Source organism: Lepidochelys kempii, chromosome 10, assembly GCF_965140265.1.
Source record: "Lepidochelys kempii isolate rLepKem1 chromosome 10, rLepKem1.hap2, whole genome shotgun sequence".
In the NCBI taxonomy this organism is placed as follows: domain Eukaryota; kingdom Metazoa; phylum Chordata; order Testudines; family Cheloniidae; genus Lepidochelys; species Lepidochelys kempii.
This window is the reverse complement of record NC_133265.1, coordinates 46,940,941-46,961,207: the sequence shown is the minus strand read 5'-3', so window position 1 is coordinate 46,961,207 and position 20,267 is coordinate 46,940,941. Positions and strand designations below refer to the sequence as shown.

At 46.9% G+C, this 20,267-nt stretch overlaps 1 protein-coding gene across 1 annotated transcript in view; it reads right to left on the bottom strand.

The window, feature by feature from the left end:
• Positions 1–6,633: 6,633 nt before the first annotated feature.
• ARID3B (AT-rich interaction domain 3B) overlaps positions 6,634–20,267 on the bottom strand; it is a 47,879-nt gene continuing 34,245 nt past the window's right edge. Inside the window, exons 6-10 of the mRNA XM_073363265.1 lie at positions 18,274–18,533; positions 16,969–17,226; positions 13,988–14,098; positions 12,335–12,649; positions 6,634–10,738 (exon numbers count right to left, since the gene is read on the bottom strand). Of these exons, the coding sequence (XP_073219366.1) occupies positions 12,495–12,649; positions 13,988–14,098; positions 16,969–17,226; positions 18,274–18,533 (784 nt within the window). The 3' untranslated portion in view covers positions 6,634–10,738; positions 12,335–12,494. The remainder of the gene's footprint in view (positions 10,739–12,334; positions 12,650–13,987; positions 14,099–16,968; positions 17,227–18,273; positions 18,534–20,267) is intronic.

Genomic DNA, 20,267 nt, shown 5'->3' with positions numbered 1-20,267 from the left:
TGGGCTTTTCTGTGGCATTCATTGCTATAGTACCTGAGTGCTTCACACACATCAATTAATTTAGCCTCACAACACCCTGTGAGGTGAGGGGCGGTTGTTATGGGGAATGCAGGCCCAGAGAAATTAAAGTCAGAAGTTTCCACTAATCTTGGGTGCCCAATTTGAGACACCTATGCCCTGATTTTCAGAGTCCTTAACTTTCTATAGTACTTTATATGTTCACCACACAGTCCCACAGACTTCAGCTGTGGCCAAGAGTGCCCAGCACTTCTGCAAATCAGACCCCGGGGTAGCAAGTCAAGTACCCAGAAAATGAGGAATACACAATGAGTGACCACCACCTGTGAAGTATGGTTTAAATGACTTGCCCAAGAATCACACAGGAACTCTGTGGCAGAGACAGGGACAGAATCCAGTCTCCAAGGCAGCATTCAACTCCCTTAACCATAAGACCATCTTTTCTCTTCCTGCAGCCCCCTGCCTCATTCACTATGCAGAAGTCGGCAGGGGCAACAGACGAGACAGGTTCTTGTAGTCAACAGCCTCCTTCGCTACATAACCCTGACGCATCCCTGAAGGAGGTACCCATCCTGTGCACTAAATGAGGCAGGGGTCCTGTGGAAAAACAGTATATGGTCATGCAATTAAAGACTGCATGATAATGCACATGCACAAGGGGGCTGGATTAAGATTGCACAGACAACCTTAATTTTGGCATTTCCTAACTTGTCAGTGCTTTTCTTTTCAGACTTAATAGTGTTCTTTTAACAGAGGAAATTACACCCATGCAAAACCCTGCTTTTATAAAAAAACAAAGCAAAACACCTTATTTTTCCCTAGCCTCATCCTTGGAAATGGCGGACCCATTTTCACTGAAATTTCCCACAGAAAATCAGCCAGACACCCAACATGAAAAATTTCAGCCCAAATGGTGAACCTTTAGCAAAATAATAAGCAACTCAAAACAGGGTTTTATAATGGAAAATGTCAGGTATCCTTAATAATATACAGCAGCCCCATCTATAATCTCTGAAGACAACACAGCAGCTTCACATTACAATATCCTAGTTCTTTAATCCTGTCTTCTCAGGGATGCCAGATTCTGCTTTCTAGATGGCTATCCACACCCCAGCTACAGTTGCCAACAATAAGTGCCTCTTCTAAGATACTAGGACTCCTCTATGTTGGTTAGCTAGGGTTCCAATGGGCTCCTCTCCAAACCCTGCTGCTGCACCAGCACGCTGGCTCCTACTTTGGATCCAAGCACAGGCAATCATCCCTGCTCATATGCAGAGGCTGCAGCCAGCCGAACGTACAGGAGGTTGTTCACTCTTGCTTCCCGAGTCCGCCTTACCTGCTTCATCGCTCAGGCTTCTGAGGTGAGCGGTGAAAACTGACGAGTCCTGAGGTGACCCCAGCAGGGCTGACATGGGGAAGTCTGTATGCAGTGTTGTCACCACGTTGGTCCCAGGATATTGGAGAGACAAGTGGGGGGGAGGGGAGGAGGGAGAGGTAATCTCTTTTATTGGACCAGTTTCTGTTGGTGAACGAGACAAAGCTTTCGAAGTTTGAAAGGAATGAAATGAAGCCACCGAAGGACACTCCTGTGCAGGGCAGGCAGGGGGGGAAAGAAGAGAGAGGACTCTGCTTTCAGTCGCTCATTGCCTGGAGAGGCTGGGATAGCAGAAAGCAGGTGAGTCTGGCAGCAGCGGAGAGCTCTGGCAATCTGCGCTTGTCTGATACGCAGAGGCCAGGAACTGCTCCAGGCTGGCAGAGCTGAGCAAACAGATGAAAAATTCCACCTGTTTACTCCCCTCTGATTCCAGGGGAGGACAGGCTGCTCTGTCCTAAGGGCAGCAGGGGAGATGCAGGGATAGTCCCCAACACAGGAGAGAAAAAAACTGGCCTGAAGCACTTTGCTGCGGGGTGCTTCAGAGCCCATCTGAACTCTGCCAGGATTCTTGGTGGGAGTGGACAGGAGAGCAAAGCTTGTTGGGATGAAGCCAGGAGAGCCATTCTAGGCTGGGGTAGGGCAGAGCATCCACTGACACCTTGGGCTCCTGCTGAAACGGGTACTGGTGGAACCAGAAGCCCATCTCCCCAACAATCCTCATGCCTTTACTAGTTACCAAGCTGCAAATGCTTCCCCAGCCTCATAAATGGGCAGTCTGAGCTCTTCAGCCATCCGGTGGGTTTACCACAACTGGACTGGAACTCAGGAGAGATCCAGATTCAAGTCTTGGCTCTGACACAGGTTTCCTGTGTGATCTCAGGCAAGCCACTTACTATCTCTGTGCCACAGTTCCCCAGCTGTAAAATGGAGCGAATGCTTCTTTTCTCCCACAGTTTGGTGATACTACAGACCTTGACAGAGACCCTTGGGTTTGACAGTCACTATGATGGGCCTGGTATCAGAACCTACATAGATAATTTTAGCTCAAGGATGCAGAATTTGAGCTCATTGTGCACCTGCCCTAACACTGGTGGGGGAGGAGTGACCTTTACATAGCATCTTCCATTCACAGATCCCAAAACACTCGACAACCTTCTATTGACAGTCACTTCACCCGCCACTTGGAGCAGCAGACATCGAACAGCAATGCTATGCAACAACTCAGGTCAGAAAGCGAATGCCACTGTCCCAGCCAAATACTCACAGAGCCTCCTTTCTCTTGAAATATATCCATCCTGCCTTAATTAAAAGGGGAGGAAAAGGAGCAGATCTGAGGAAAACGAGGAACAGGTCAGTTGCCTGACACTGCACCATCCAAACCAGGAGATTTAGCTTGGGTGCAGCAAGATGCTGCCCTGTAATGAGACTGTCCTGAAAGACATGAGAGAGGAGTATTATAAGTATGCTTGAAGGGGTGTCTGGTGTGTGCAGGGCACTGCTTCAAGTGGTCAGCAGACTGCCTTGTCTCACATACACACTTCACTATTACCAATGATGAAGCAAGATTTTTTGAGAATTCTTCTGGGCTAAAGAGAGAGAGGTGGATTGGTTGCATTGACATCAGCCAGGGCAAGAAAGAAGGGTCTTCTTGTTCCATTACCATTAAGATGGTCCTATCCAACGGCCAGAGGGGCCCCACATAGTGTAACTCACCTCAGGCCTGACACATTGACCCAACACGCTGTTGGCATAACATGTACCTCAAAGGTGTCGGGTAACGGATCATAGGTAAACCAGTGACACGCTGGTCCTGAAAATCATTGCGTGATATGTGTAGAGTTACAGATGCGTGCTGAAAATATATTCTTAAAATGTGTTTGGGAGGCAGTGTGTAAAGTCAGTCCCCCCTAGACAAGGGAATGTGGATTTATTTACCTGTCTGACTGGCTTCATTGAAAGCAGAGGACAATGAAAGTACATTTACATCTAAGGTAAACAAAGCCATCAAGCTAAACAATTGGGGAAGAAAACCCTTCAATGACCACATCAGCAGATAAAATCTGCACCCCAGGAAGCCTTCCTGGCTCTTCAGGAAGAGATAACAGACTTGAGTAATATAACGGGGGCAAAATGACATTTTAGTTCCCCACGAATGTGGAGACAAAGGGAACAGCCCCTAGTCTGAAGGGCCAGGGATGTTGGTAACTTCATATAAGAAAACTGCTTAGGCAAAGATTGTAACTTGCTAAAATAAAGTGTTAGTTACTAGAAAGTGTGTTTTGTTTTGTTTGTAACCAGACCTGCCTCTTTTATTCTTGCTTAGTATCACTTAAATCTCTGTTCTTTGTTCATAAAAAACTTTTTCTTAGTTTTTCTACAAACCGTCTCACTGTTATTATACTGAAGTGAAGTGTGCATCTCCAGCTGGTGTGTGCACTGTCTTTTTGGAGGCAACGAACTTCATAATGTCTGTGATTGTCCAGTGAATGGAACTGGATATTGCAGGGAAATATCTCTGGGGAACTCAGGAACTGGGATTCACAGATTGTTACCTGCAAGGCAAGTTTCAGACTGGCAGAGTCTTGACAAGCGGGCAGGTCAGAGAACTGACACATAGCTTAGAAGCAGCAAAGCTCTCGTTCTTGGCTAAGGCAGAGGGGTACCACAGTGGCTCATAGTTCTGGGCGTCCTAAGCAGGATGTCACACCACCCTTCTCCTCATTTCCCATATTCAGTAACACTTGTCCAACCAGGAAGCACAGCAGTGCCCATATTTCAACAGCAAGTCGCTGACATTGCATCCATCTAGTGGCAACACATGAGAACTGAAAGCAATTGGAACTTCTGCTAGGCCCAGATGCTCAGAGTCTGGAGGGAGATCCAGGAAAGAGCTACCCAACTCTTCCCACTAAGTGCAGCAACGGGGTTCACATGGCAGGAACTGTCTTGGAGCATGCCTGCTCCAAGATGGATTCTGTATCTAAAGTTCCCAAGGAGGGGGAGGGAGCCTGCAGAGTGGTCTAAGAGGGTTGTAACTAGGAGTAATGAAATGAAACTGAGCAAGAGAGAACTTGAGCTGGATGGTAGGAAAATATTTCCCAACTCTAATATCTATTTGCCTGTAGAATAGTGTCCCAAAGGGAAATGGAAACCTAGTGCTAGACATTTAAAAGTGGATTAGAAAAAGCACTCCAGATAGGGCTTCCTTCTGCAGTGTTCTGAGTGCCCTCAACTCCCATTGGCTTAAATACAAGGAGCTCATTGCTTTGCAGGACTGGGCTTCTTGTGAAAGGAACAGTCCCACACTGAACCTAGGCTGACCAGACAGCAAGTGTGAAAAATCGGGACAGGGATGGGGGGGGTAATGGGAGCCTATATAAGAAAAAGCCCCAAATATTGCGACTGTCCCTATAAAATCGAGACATCTGGTTGCCCTAACTGAACCAGAGGGGGGTGGGTAGGGGAGATCAGATGGCACCCAAGAGGTATTTTCCTTCTCTGGTTTCTATTATGGAAGTTATGTATTTGTGCCAAGTGCCAGAATGAGCCAACTTCCAAAGCAAGGCCATCACTGGTGACAGGTAAACTCTGATGTGAAGGAATCGGAACTAGTTTCCATCCAACTGCCAAACTGGTTCAACAACTGGAAGAACAACTCTGCGGTCTCCTGAGTAACCAGAAAATAGTTGAAGTATTATAAGTTCTTATAATCACTGAATAGTACAGTTGGAGGGATTTGGAAACCAGTTCCTGCCTCCTACAGCTAGTTCCCACACTACATGTGTCACAAATTGATACTTTTCCGGCTCACTGCCCCCCAGGAGACTCTAGGGCTGATCTAAGAATACCTTGCAGATCATCCCAGGATCTCCAAGCACTTGACAAATCTAAGCCTCCCAACCCTGCCACAGAAGTAGAGGACGATACCCAGAAATCACAGAATTCTGCAGTACACTAAAGCCCAATTCTGAAACAGCAAACGTCAAGTTGTGGCCCAGCAACATGCCACTTAAGTCATCTCGTAAAATTCCACTCAGAAGTGAGTATGAGCGAAACACATTTAAAGTTACCCCAATAAATTAAAAATTAACAAAACAAATTTTTGTTCATTAATTTATTGGGATAATTTTGTGTTAATTTTCAATTTACTGGGGTAGTTTTAAAATGTTGCTCAATTCATCCTCAAGTGCCCTACTATCATGACACGGGCAAGGCTGCATCCTCTCTCAATCCACATACTCCACTGTCAACAGCAGAGACTTTTCAAAACCAGGCCCATCACTCCTGATAGGTGTGTGAGTCTGAGACAAAAGGACCATCACCAAGAGGATCTCCCAAAGGATTGGATGGAAACGTATATATGACAAGCTCCAACCCTGAACTGTAACGAGATAAAAGAACCCTTCGCAAAACCTAGGGACCATCAGACAAAGAAAATGAAAAAGAACTTGGCAGATTCGTTCAGGGATCAGCCTTGACACTTACAGATCCATATCTGTAAGTGTTAGTTTACTTCCATTTTAGTCTTTGGGGGTACTTCCCCCACACTAACAGGTGCAGAGGGATAATAGGATTTTCATCAGTGTACATCTAGGACCTGGAATCCACCCAGGATTAAATTCCTAGCACTTTATGTTAAAAAAACATACCAAATTCATTTTAGCTCTCTAATATTCTCTAAAACTGGATAGGAAAAGGGCTAAGAACCCCAATACACAGCTTTGGCATATATTGCTGGAGGTAGTTAGGGGTGGGTGGGTGGTTGTGTGCATATGTCCTTCTTTCTCTCTCTCAGAAGGAGCCATCTCACACTGGGATGGGGTGCGCCTGCTGGTCAGAGCTGGGAATCGAGTGGCAGTACTCAAGTTCTATTCCTGGCTTTACACTGATGTATGTGTGGCTTATGGCATGTCACCTTGTCTGTGCATATTCATTTAGCCATCTGTAAAATGCAGATAATACTCATTTGGCTCAAGGCTCCGACGCTTAATGTCTGCCAAGTGCTTGGAGATCCTCTGATGAAAGGCATTATAGAAGTACAAACTGTTACTGGTATCTGGCCCCTTACCATGCACAGATCTGTAATGGGAGGCTGTTAGCTGCAAGGTCATAGGCATAGTGGCCCATAAAACTACTGCATCTTCCATTTGTGTTTAAAAAGTCAGCTTGAGTCCAGAAACCTGGAGTGGCAAGTTTGATTCCCAGCCCAGTCAATGGAACAAAACATATTTGCAGGGTCATCATATGAAGAGGTAGAAGTTTATTGGAATATAAACATTCAGATAACATGTAAGATAGAAAAACCCAACAACAACATATACAGACACTTGTTGGAAGCAGACGTCTGAGGTATTTATCCACTGCCTAGGCTATCACATTTTTTTTAAATAGGTAACAAAACTAGTAGCAAGGCTGCTGCTGTTCAGTTAAAATGTCTTCTGGTTTGAATCCATTTGGAGATCATACGCAGCAACCAAAGGACTATGTGACACATTCACATTTGTTCCAGGAGCTGATTGCGAACAGCTCCGCCTGTGCAGTTTGAGGCTTGTTTCTGAGCTGGACTCCATCCTTTCCATCTTCATGTACTACCAGAAAACACTGGTATTGAATGTAAGAGGACAGGAGGTGGCTCTCTGTGTGGACCTGGTTTGGAAACCAGACAGCACGTCTGCACCCACTTCATTCTGAAAACAGAGCGCTAGGCTGCTGCTGCTGGCCCACTGCACCTTTGCCTCCAGATGGCCCCTTTTAGCTGCTTGTTGCGAAACCCTAATTGCTCTGGAGTTTCAAGGTGATTAGACACACTGCAAAACGGAACACTTCACACCAGGAACAGTCCTTCCTGCAATATCAAAACCCCTGAGTGCCATACAATCTTCAATATTCTGAGTTAAATGGATTGGAGCTGAGGAGACACGCCCCCACTCCCAGCCCTCCACCCTGTATCTGCTGCTGGTTTCTATACCTCTGTCCCTAAAACCTGGCAGCTCAGCAGGAATATCTGGATCTAAGCAAAATGTGCATCAAGCCAAGTGCTAGTATCAAGCTCAGGCTAGGGAAAGGGTTAGTATTCACAGTCTGAATGGCTGATCCTTGTAGCCAGCTAATGAGAGAATAGTTTATTGTTGCAGCTTATTTTACTGAGGTATCTGTTACACGTCCCAACTTTATTCTTTCCCTGAATTTGATAAAAAACAATCTGTTAGTTCCTGTCTATTTCCAGACTAGCTGTGTAAAGCTTATAAACATTAATACTCTAGTAGTGTCAAAGCAGTTTATCGGTTCAGTGATTCGAGCAGCTTTCTGTGCAAGAAAACACAATGGTAGCACGTGATACGCAAGCAAAACACCCAATATTAACCTCTGCTCCCCAGGACAAGAGAATAAAGCATAAGGAAAAGTAGGTATTCCCTAGCCCTATCCTTGGGAAATAATCCCCACCCCCACCCCCAAAAAAGAAACAGGACAATTATAAAGATCCCCGACTCTGGAAAAAAATCTCAGAGTTTGAGACAATGAAATGCCCTGGAGGTCTGCAAGATTCACAAATGCATCAGGGCCAAAGTCTGGTCCCCACAAATGCATGGGTGCATACAGCTTCCACTGAAGGCAATAGGAGAGAGGACACCCCAAGGCAGAACCTGCCTCCGGACAGGTGCATTATAAATAATTTGACTGCCTGTTAAAAAGAAGTCACAGTGTCTACTAATGAGACCAGCTAAGCCATATAATATAAACTAATACACACGGGCAGGGGAGCGTCCTACAGTAGGTACCTCCTGAGGCCTAAAACGCCACCACAGGCTCAGATCCACTCTCACTGGAGCATCAAGTTGGGGAAAAAGCTTGTCCATTGCAGGGTTTTATTGCTGATGAACTCAACCAGCAAGTGATTCTTATTCACCATCAAGCCTGACTGACTGTGAGGGATGGGTGTACTTAGTTTTAAATTGAAATTATTCAAAGCACATTCATTAAATTTGTATATGCAAATCAGACCTGGCCCTTGGGCTTCTAAGTCTCCAGCCTGGCCTTTACTGTTCAGTGTCTGGTCACCTGTTCTATTGTACATGCTCTTTCCATGAGTGGTAATGGATCATATCACAAAGAAGCAGAGAATTCTGGGACTAAGGGGACGTGCCGGTGCCCACAAAGGCACTGCTGCTGCTGCTTCTGGAGGACAGAGCTCCCTGTCTGAAGCTGTGATACGTTACACAGTAGATATAAAAATGGAGCATCATGGTTCTCCTGGAATATTTCACCAGGAGAGAAATTACCATTTCACCAGCCAGTTAGGACACCCTTCCTCTTGGAGCCATCCGCAGTGATTGTTACACTGGGGTTATTTATTGATTAGCCACCTATCATTGGGAAAATACTCTTTTAAACAATTTGTTATAAAGTTACCGCCAGTTTTTTATAATGGGCCTGATCCAAAGTCTACTGAGGTCAGTGGAAAAACTCCCTATTAGTCATAGAATATCAGGGTTGGAAGGGACCTAGTCCAACCCCCTGCTCAAAGCAGGACCAATCCCCAATTTTTGCCCCCGATCCCTAAATGGCGCCCTCAAGGACTGAACTCACAATCCTGGGTTTAACAGGCCAATGCTCCAACCACTGGGCTATCCCTCCCCCTGGAGGGATTAGCTTCAGTGGGCTTTGGCTCAGGCCCAGTGTGCATCCCCCACACTGAGGTTAAATGCTGTTGATGTTAGAAGGTGCTTTGTTCACAGTTCGGAGCTTGCTCCAGCAGCCTGACCCGAGACTGGCTCCCAAAGTGGTACCTTACAATTTCAGTACAGAGAACCTCGGATCAGTTTATAAGCTCTTACTTAAATGTACTTTCGGACGACGGGGAGGCATCTGTGACATTTATGGGCTGGAGAGAGGGGAAAATGTGCAATGGCTTAATTTCCAGCTGTGCAGGCAAGCTGACTTGAGGTAAGTTATCCTAGTATTACAGTCCATCAAACCTCTTAATGCAGTTTGATCTTGCCTCGAGGTGTTGGGTGTTCTAACAATGTCACTAAGCTGTTCGGTTGCCCCTGGGTTGAATTCTCATCTCAAACTAATTTTATACTGGCTTCAATTGAGTTAACTCATAATTTACATCCAGATAAGTAAGAGGAGAATCAGGCCCCTTGCCTTCAGAGGGCTGTAATACCAATCTGATAAGATGGTTCTGTCCCATCTACACAGGCAAGAGCCAATTGAGTGATAACATGGCTAGGTGACTGTTAGGCCATCCTCCAACACTGACTGCTTGCCTGTGTAGAGCAGAGAACCCCTTAGATTCTTTAGACACCGAGAGCAGAACTGGGCTAGTTATGACCATGTAATGCGTGACTGTTGCTAACAGGGACTGTTGCCTTAGAACTATGATTGAAAACTGTCCAATAGATTGCTGAGGGGGATCAGTCTGCAGCAGGACTCTCTGAAAAACCACTGCCCAAAGAAACTGTGCTAGAACCCTGCGAGCAATAACCTTTCACACACATGGTGGGAGCTAGCACGGCTTTGCTCCAAGTACAGACAGATCTGAAAGGGCACTGCACGCTGCGTGTTTCAGTGGGTAACATGACAGCCCAACAGACCATGCTATAACAAACTAATTTCAAGCCAGCTGATCATCTTGCCTGTGAAGAGAGTTACAATGTCGATTAGACTTATGTTACCAAATTGTATTTCAACCCCCTAAATATGGGGATGGTTGCAGAGTTTGGTAACACAGGCCTTTACAACATAAGTGAAAGCAGAACCTAGAACACATTCCAGTATTTAGGTCCTGTCTGCTCCATGAAAAGCTACCACAATGCACCATTTGGGTACAATACGGTAGCACACAACATGGTTTGGTCTCATCGCATAAACAGGACTCAGGTGTATTTTTATCTGTGTGACCGAATCCTACTGGTAAAATCCAAAGCTGCAGCACAATTCAGGTGTTTGGTCCTGCCCACACTGGAAGAGTGAACTGTACTTTAACACATCAGGAGGCCTAGCAAAATCTATAGTGTAGACAGGATTGTTATCTTCAAAGCTGTTCTACTAAAACTTGCTAAAAATAAGCCCAGTACTAGATCACAGAGTTCTGTAACACACATTGGGACCACTTGAACCCCACTGGGGACACCCCACCGTTCACTCTGAGGGGAAATCCTGAAACTCAAGCCAGCCTGAGAAATAAAACTGCCCTCTTTTCCTTCTCTACCTGCATCTGTCCTCCTCTATTGCCCTGTCCGCATGCCCAGCTCCTGGGTCAATGCTGCTGGAACTGTCTCCAGGCTATGCTAAGGACAGGGAAGCCACCTGCTCCTTCACTCAGCTTTGTTGTCTTTGGTGCTACAATAAAAAATAAAAATTAAAAACAAAGTCAGCAAAACACATATAAAAACAAGCTTTAAGATATGCCAATACTTCCTGAAGAGGTAACACAATAACAAGTCCATATCTGAGGTATTTCATCTGCTCAAAAGAACCTGACTCAGGCCTGCATGATGGAAGAGACATCACCAGGGCGGGGGCGGGAAGGCTCAGATCCACAGACTGTGAGAACGTCACAAGGGCAGGGAAGAACCTGTCCTATGTGCTGCGGGAGGGGAGAGGACAGCACGGGTGCCTGCGTGCGGGGAGTGCAACAGCAAGGAGCTGGGTCAATGGAAGTGAGCCAAGGAACTAACTTGGCTGACAAAGGAGGAATGATGGACTAAAGCAGCCCTTGCTCCCCACATCGGGAATTTACTGGGAATGGGTGGAGATTTTCTTCCCTCTCTCTGCAACCAGAGGCCCATGTCCTCATTCAACTGGGATGCACCCATGTGGAGCTGTCCCAGGTCTGGCTCTTCTGTCCCTTTAGCCCAGGTGAGCCTTGTGAATGATGGCTGTGATTTGGAGTATGCTGCAAGATACCTGGCAAGAGCCCAACTGAAAAAAGTGTGTAGTACATGAATAGACATAAACACACAGCTCAGCAGATTGCCAGCATCACCTCGTATCTCCTTTGGGTGACAGTGGCCCGCAGCTGATGTGTCTGTGTGGGGACAGGATGGAGAGGCTAATGAAACACACAGGAGAGGAAGCGCTGCACGAAATCACCATTTGGTGCAAACCCAGTTCTATCAAGGGCCAAGGGGCTAGAACTAGGAGCAAAGGGATGACATCAAGCAACAGAAAAGTCAGGATGACTATCAAGATAAAGGCTGCAGTGGTGAGTTTATTTAGCCTGTCCAATGCTCCCGCAAGGGAAGCAGTGCAAGGGCCATTGGTGGGGCATTTAAAACTAGGCGGGGCAAAGGCCTGGAAAAAACAGTAGGGTCCAGGTTTGCACTGGCCATGGGAGATGACTAGCTGGACTAAAGACCGTATCCATCTCGGTGTATCAGATACAGAGGTGGGAGAGTCCTCCGTGTGCTGCCAGGACCCTAGAGAGGTAGATGCCAAAGGAGGAAGAAGTCATGCAAGTCTCCTGTGAATCCAGCATTAGTGACCATTTGCCCTTCAGCCTAGTCTAACACACAGGAGACAGCATCAGGAGGCTGAACACAGTGGAGACAGAATGGACGACTAGATGAGACTTGCTCGCTATCAACCTGCACAACTCCTCTGCAAGCGACCGCAAGAGGGAACAAATACAAGGTGAAAAGAGACCAAAGTTGCTCTGGGTGTAGGATTGTCAATACACTATGTTATATTAGGGAAGTCCACGCAGCTGTTGATTAGAGAACAGGAACCCTTCCCTCACCCCAATTACTACCTCCTTGCTCCTTCCTCCTGCCATGATGATGTCTCAGTCATCTGCAAACCCACAGCCCCTAGAGACAATCCCTGATGGAAAAATGCCGCATGCCCCCTTCCCTTCGCCCCAACCCCGCAGCAGGAACACAGTCAAACCTGAAAAAATAATAAAAAAAGCTGGACAAACAGGCAATGCAAACTCGCCAGCACAGAAGGTTTCATCGTCTGGCCATTGACCAACCGCAGAGCAGGTTCCTTGAGATGAGGTAATCTGTGCGACTCCTTCCTGGCTCGCTCTCTGCCTTGAACGGAGAGGGCAAAGCTGCCTGAGGCTAATGAGAGAGACAGCCCGCTCCCCCATCCATCAGAGAGACCAGCTGGTTGAGGGCTCTGCGCTGGGGGTGCCCCTGGACGAGGTTGGGCTAGGAGAGCAGTGGGAGCTGCTGCTGCTACTGCAGGTGCTTTGAGTGCTGGATCCTGCAATTAGATGGACGACGGGCTTCTGGGCAAACAGAACTCCTGCAGGACAGAGACGGATTTGGAATCGGGTTACTAAGACACCAGAACAACATAGTGCTTAAGGAGAAGCAACTGGCTAGCCCACACCGATGTACGTGGCTGGAGAGGAGAAGAGTCTACCAACCCCAGAGATTTTAGAACAGGGCTCAGGGAATTCTACCAGCGAGAGTTAGCCCAATCCAATCACGCAGGTTCAGGAAGCTGCAGCAACAGTGCAACTGGAACGAATACAGCAGAACTTGCTTAGAACAAAGGCTGATAGAGTGACGCTTTGCTTGAAAATCCCCAACAGCTTCGATGCCGTTTTCAATACACTTTCGCTCCGCTAGAACTGAGTTCCACTGAGCTACGCCACTGGGAATGCAGCACTCTGCACCCACCTAGAGAAGTGTTAAATGTGGCCTTCAGAGGGGATCACCACCCAACTGAGCAGGAGTGAGGAATGTAAAGAGAAATTGACACTCCTCAGAAGGGGGTGAAGAGAAGCTAGTCTGGTTAAAGCTGCTTCTCAGCACGAGGAGAGAGAGATTCCAAAAGTTCCCCTTCACTCAGGGCTGGCGGTATCTCCTATAGCAGCAAGGGACGAAAGGCAGCCCTGGTACCACTCTCAGGGTGAAGGTAGGGAGGGATGTCTTGCTAGATAGTTCTTTCTCGCATTACAGTGAAATGCTGCTTGTACAGAAGCTCTGCAATCAAAACTACTTCACTCTATGGGTGTGTCTAACCTGCAATCAGGAGATGCGGTTGCAGCACACGTAGACAGACCTGAACTAGCTTTGATCTAGCTAGCTCGAACAACAATATAGTGAAAGCGTGGCTGCATGGGCAAACCCCACCCACCCAGAACCCTGTGTATGCACTTGAGCAGCCACAGCCTCGGCTGCCATGGCTTCACGGATATCGTTACTCAAGCTCGCTTTGGCCTCGCTAGACCCAATCTAGCTCAGGTATGTCTACACGGGCTGCAATCACATCTCCTGACTGAAGTGCAGATGTACCCTCAGGCAGAGGACCAGTGTACACAGAGATCAAATCCGAAAACTGGGCAAAGTGATCAGAATATCTATAAACAGCACACACAAAGGCGGAATGGCCAAGCAGTAGCATTTAGAAGGATCTTGAATATATTAAAAAAAACATAAGAAGGGGCCATCTTGACAGAGCGGTGCAGAGGACTGTGGAAAAGCAGCTCCTGTGTCAACTCAAGGCTCTCTCAAAGCAACGAAAGTTTTGGGTTTTGTGTTTGGCAAATTTATATCCATTAAAAGTATCCTGCATTCAAACAAGAGCTGCTTTCCCCTGCTGCACCACTGCTCTGGGCAGCTGTTGCTTTCTCACCAGCATAGATTGTGCCGTTAATCTCCACAGACATGTTAATACTCCCAATGCCGCTGGGTGACAAATGCAATGCCGCAGCCGCCGCCGCCGCCGCGGCATCTGGTTTATCTTCTGTTGGGGAAAGGAGAGTTGTGAGTTAGGTTGCGCTGGGTCTCCACTGCACTACCCAGGGACAATCTAGTGCTTAGAGGGTCCTTCTTTCACCTCCCCTCTGCAGTGAAAACTGAACCAAGCCCTCCCTGCCCCCCAGTCCCACAAGGCCGACTCATGAACCGGTGGCCTGCTTTGTGGGGGGAAGGACTCTGAAATTTGGAAGCACATCGCTCCCGCCTGCCGGCCGTGAAGTACACTGGACTGCTTACAATCAGCTTCTATTAAATGACAAGATTTCAAGAAAAGCAGAATGCAGGAAAGTGTTACGTAAGGTTTCCCCGTACAGCTCTGTCAGTACACTCCCTCACGCCCAGAGTAGCGAGTCATAGGGTGCTGAATGGAGAAAAAGGCTTTTGTAAATGTGAAGAGCTGTCTGACGTTTGACAATACTAAACTTGTTTCATTTGTGACCACTGCCAGATCCCAACCCTGGCCCTTCAGAGGTAACTGGTTAGAAACCCACTGATTATTTGATACATAGGTAGCATGTAGCTTTATTCAGCTTCATTCTGAAACCTCCACTGCTCTCTCGGCTCTCGCCTGAGCCTGAATATCTACACTGCAGTTGTACAGCACCGCAGCTCAAGCCTGAGTCAGCTGCCACAGGCCAGCTGCAGGTGTGTGCCTGTGTTTTATTGCAATGTAGACATACCCTCAGTTAGCAATGGCTAGGCTGTAGTACCGCTGCCTGCCAGCTGAGGGAGCAAAATCTTCTGAAATACCAGACTCAGGAGAGGAATAAGAGACAGAAAGAGACATTGGTCACCTTTAGAACAGGTCACACCTTGTCCTCCCTTGATGAACATACCTGGGGACCCCTTTTTAAGCTGCTGCACTAGAAACTAGATACATTACAATTCTGTGATATCTGTGGAAAAAGACATGGGATTGTTCCCCCATCACCCGGCTTTGTGGGACATCCCCTGGCCCTAAAATCCTGCTCAGAGTTTGTGAAGCAGCAGCATCACATCGCAATGACCTCTCACAATGAGGTGCTGGTTTTGTGTTAGTGTGCAAATGCCAAGTAAGGACAGAAGAGTTTTTCCTGTGGAAATGCACAAGGGTGACACCTCAGACTAAAATCTTCTGTGTAAATCTTACACGTTTTTCCAGTTCCCATCTGATGTTGCATTCCTTCTGGGATATCATGGCTGCTGTCTCAGCAAGGACTGCTATTGACATAACTAGTATTTAACCCAAGAGTGGTTCTTAAGATAATAGGAACAATCCCTAGCTTTTCTATAATGTTTTTCGTCAGTAGATTTCAAATCACTTTACAAAGGAGGTCAGTACAATTATTTCCATTTTACAGATGGGGAAACTGAGACAAAGAAAGAAAAAGTGAATTTGCCCAAGGTCATTCTGGCAGAGCCAGAAATAGAAACCATCTCCCTTGAATCCAGTCCAGCGGTCTATCTACTAGGCCACATTGCCTCCATCAGCGTGTTTTTAGGTGTAGAGGCTACAACTGCATCTTAATGCCAGAAGCAGTGCGAGGAGAGATAAGGGAAGGACATTAGCAAGGTGGAGAGGATTTAAGGCATACCACAAAGTTTGCCCTTCCTCTCACACACTATTCCTTTTTAAGGAAGTTTAAGTGTGAAATTTAAGTAGGTCCATAGTCTTAGGGAAGCAAAATCTTGGTCCAACTGAAGCTAGTGACAACGCTTCCATCAGCTTCAGTAGGACCAAGATCTGTCTGACCTCATGCCACATGTATTTCTCTCAACCAGAGCTTCACACTGCAGCACTGCTCCTGTTGAATAAAGTGCAATGGCCAGCAGAACAACCCTTTCCCTTCCCCCACTCAACGTCAACCCTTTGTGGCCTAGTGTCTGCCTCAGAAGGTGCAATTAGATGGAGCTTGAGCTCTTTAATTTAAATGGATCAAAACGTTTGAAGAAGAGAAAACAGCTGTTGGACTGAAATCTTCTGAGACACTGCTAGCTTCACTCTCCATCTAACTGCAGCCCCCAGGGCAGATAGGTGGAAGTGCTGTGCTGTTTAATCAGCTTTGGAAGTCACATTAAAATTACATTGATTCTGACAAGTGACCTTTAAGGATGGAATCTCCACTTACCCAGTACTTTCAGTGGTAGTTTCCCCTGGCCATGAGTGTGGCTTACACTCAAACCTCTAACTCAGCCTGCAGGGGCCTGGAGGCTATGATTTGGGGCAGTCACCTCCCAACAGAATGCCAGGGGCTTTTCCCTGGAGGCTGGGAGCAGGGCAGTGGCATATTAATCTATACTAAGGAGAAGCAGGGTCCTCTCTCCTTGGAAGCAGTTACTGGCAATACCATCGCTAGCCCCAACCTTATCTGAGATGTCACGTGACCCTTTAAAAAAACCCAGACTCAGCTCTGGATAATAAGTAGGGCCCTCAAGCAACAAATGCAGATCCCCATCCAGCTTACTCCCCACCTATGACCTGGGCTTCCTACACACTGTATACCCATGACATCCTAGCTGCCTTCTGAAATCTGTATATGAAAAGCTGCCGCCTTTAGTGACAGGGAAGCTAAGAGGTGGTGCCACACCTTAGTCTCCAAGACAGGCGCAGCAAAGGGAAGTTTGGGAATTCATGCCCTGCGGCAGCACATTGGCACTAGAATCAGAACAGACCAGGGTAAGGTACTCTGGCTGATGGGCTGGGTGGGCGCACCCAAAAGAGTGGGATAGGTTGCATAAGTGCAAGGGTGCCACCGCCTAAAGTCCTGCACTGAGGTGAAGCCCACATACCCAGGGTTTAAAGAAAGACTTCCTCTCTTTGGGGGTGCTCACTCCAGCACACAAATCCCCCCTCATTTAGCATGGGAGCCTCCTCACCCCTGCCATTGATTTTGATCTTCATGGGGATCTGCCGTGCCACACTGAACAGGTTGCGCTGAAGTGCCTGCTGGACAAGCCGCTGCTCCTCCTCTGTCATCCGTGAGAGTTTCTTCTCCGGCGGCTCTCCAGCCTCCAGCCTCTCCCGCAGCTGTTCCAAAGTGGCCGTCCTTGCTGCTACAGTTGCCTGCTGGTTAGCCAAGGTCACTGGCATGGCAATGCGATTTGGCATGGACACAGTCAGAGGGATGCCATCGCCTAGAAAAGCAATCAGTCACTCAAGCTCCGCACAGAGTTTCCCAGTGCAAGCATTTAGCTTTTGAAGCCCAGTGTGGAAGGGGGACAATGGGACAACAATGCTGCTCTGACAAACCAAACACTACTAGTCCATTTCATGGCAGCCTGTGGCCTGTTCCCACTGTACGGGACTGTTTCTACCAACATCAGCTCACGCTTCCAGGGCACAGAAATCCCGCCATCATTCCCAAATGGAACTGCTACTCCTCAAACAGAATTACCTTCCTTGCTCTCTTTGCTGGAGTAATCTTAACTCCATTTTGGTGTAGTCTGCCTGGCCTAGATCCTCAAAGGTATTTAGGCTCCTAATAGCCACTGAAACCAATGAACATCAGGAGCCTGAATCCTTTGAGGATCTGGGCTTCTGAAACTCCTTCGGAGACTTGCACTAAAGTGAGCAGATGAGACACCCCCTGCCCTTTCTTTTTTCCTCTGAAATTTACCAGAATATTTCCAATCCGCCCCCAAGATGGGGTGGCTGCTTATTTTCACAACCTCTAATAGCATCACTCACACTTCCTAACAGGATTTAGCACTTCCATCACAGTTTTGACCTTCACACAACTAACAAAGATTAGCTAATTAATCTCCACCACATTGCTGGGAATTACCCACCATTTTACAGATGGGGAACTAGGGATGCACACAGGTTAAGTGACTTGCCTAAGGCAGCAGAGGAAGTCAGACCTGGAGCTGGGTCTAGAGTCCCAGTAACTCCTGGTTGATCCCAGTCCTGTCCTCATTCCTCTATCCTTCCCTCTCTCATCCTGCTCTGCAGTCCTGGGTGATTAGTCAGTATCAATGACAATGCTGCCGCTACTGACCCAGCGCATACGTAAACTGGTTAACCTGGAGCTTGATGGCTCTGTATCCCTGAGCCATCCAAGTCCTCTCACTGTCCCCAAACTTTCTTTTACCCAAGTTTGGCCAGACATTGAAATTGAATTTCACCCACTGCCTACTCCCCCCCCAGACATTCTCTGTCCTGCACAGAGGTCAATAGCAGACCTTTCCTGAGAGCTGCCGCTGGAGAGAGACGGGAGTTGCTGGTTCCACTGCCTGGGGTCAGGCCGATGATCGGGAAGCGGATCTTTGGAGGAGACAGGAGGGAAGGAGGCCCTGTGGTGGTGGGTGAATAACTGAACAAGGAGGAGCTGTAGCTGGGCCGTCTGCCTTCCCGCCTGTTGCCATCGATCGCAGCCTGCAGCTCAGCAGGAGAGCTAAGGGACTTCTTCTCACATTCGTAGGCATATAAGTACTTCATATACCTGAGAGAAACACATGGAGAGGGGAGATCAAAGCAAGTGTACTCAGCAGCACCTGAAAAAAGTAGATTATGGGAATTCTCATGGTACTAAGCATTGCTCAGGAGTGCTTGCAGGACTGGGCCCTTTGAAGGCCTAACTCTGCCAACCACTATTCATTTTTGCTTTGTGGTCTTATGCTTAGTCTGCCACCAGCTGTGTAGTTTGGGTGTCAGGTGTCGTTTTCAAACAGATGACTTTCATGGACTCATAGTCCAGCCTTTGCAGAGGACAGCACCCTACTACATGATGCTACATGTGTAACTCTAAGGAAGTTGAAAGAAAGTGTGTGACATAATATTGTCTTTAAGAAATTTTGCATGGTCATACAATTAAAGATCATTATTTGAATGCTTATGCACAAAGGGAAGAGTTAAGGGATCAATTCTAACTTTCAAATTGCTTGACTCGAGTGATAAGCTGTACAACCATAATCATCTCTTGGTTTTGCCCCCCTCTCCTGGAATTTCTTTGGTGGGTTTTAGGGGTTTGTTCTAAGTAAATTACATAGAAAAGAAAAATAAAATAGAGCAGGCACCTCACTCTCTGAGACAGCAAAGCTCTTCTGATTGGAAGAAAATTGACATAAGCAACGTGAATTCCCTTATCTGAACTTATGTGACTAGATTACTGGTGCTCCCTTGGCCCAAGCAACTGAGGAGGGAGATGCTTTCCTGAATGGCCGTAGGGAGGGTCACTGGAGAAATTCTCCTTTCTCTGAGCCCAAAGAATTGCCAAGCTCCCAAGGTGCATCAGAGGAGGGCTCCCACCTAGGCAACTGATCTAGTGCACATTAGGGGTCCCTAGCCCTTTTGCACCTTCAAGGTTCAGAAGGATAGGGGCCAAAGCTCCCATGCAGCCCTTGCCAGAAGCCAATTTATTTAGTCACAGACCTAGTTATAGATTTAAGGGATGATTTGATTACAGTCTCTAAATATCTACATGGGGAACAAATATTTATCAGCAGGCTCTTCAGTCTAGCAGAACACAATCTAATGGCTGGGAGATGAAGCTGAACAAATTCAGGATAGAAATAAGGTGTTCTTTTTTAGCAATGAGAGTCATTAACCACTGGAACAACTTACCAAAGGCTGTGGTGGATTCTCCATCACTGACAATTTTTAAATCATGACCTAAAACCTCAGCTCTAGGAATTATTTGGGGCAGTTCTCTGGCCTGTGTTATACAGGGGGTTAGACCAGATGATTACAGTGATCCCTTCTGGCCTTGGAATCTATGAATCTACACCTTCAGTATATTTTTCACTATGTTCCTAAATTAGTTGCACAGGGTCCAGCAGCACCTTCTTTCTCTGTGTGCTTTAAGAACATGGTGAAAAATCCCATATTAACTGTACTAGGCATGCGATTTTTAAACCTGGGCACAACTAAATTTGACTGAACACTCACAAGTACTTATCCTCACTGAGAGCTGTTTCCATGCCACATTTCAACTTTCTATACCCAGCTGTTTTGACTGTTTGAAAAAACATAATAAAACTCCCAAACTCTTCTTGTATTCAAAAGAGGCCGAACATGGTTTGTCCAAGCTTTTAAAAAAAAAAAAATCACTTTGGGAAGAGGCCACGCCTGGAAAAGTGTAGTGAAAAGGCACGTTCCAAGAACTGCCAAGCTATGGAGAAGCAGTTTAGAATGAAAAGACTTTACTACTCTCCTGCTCCAGTGATAAGACCAGCAC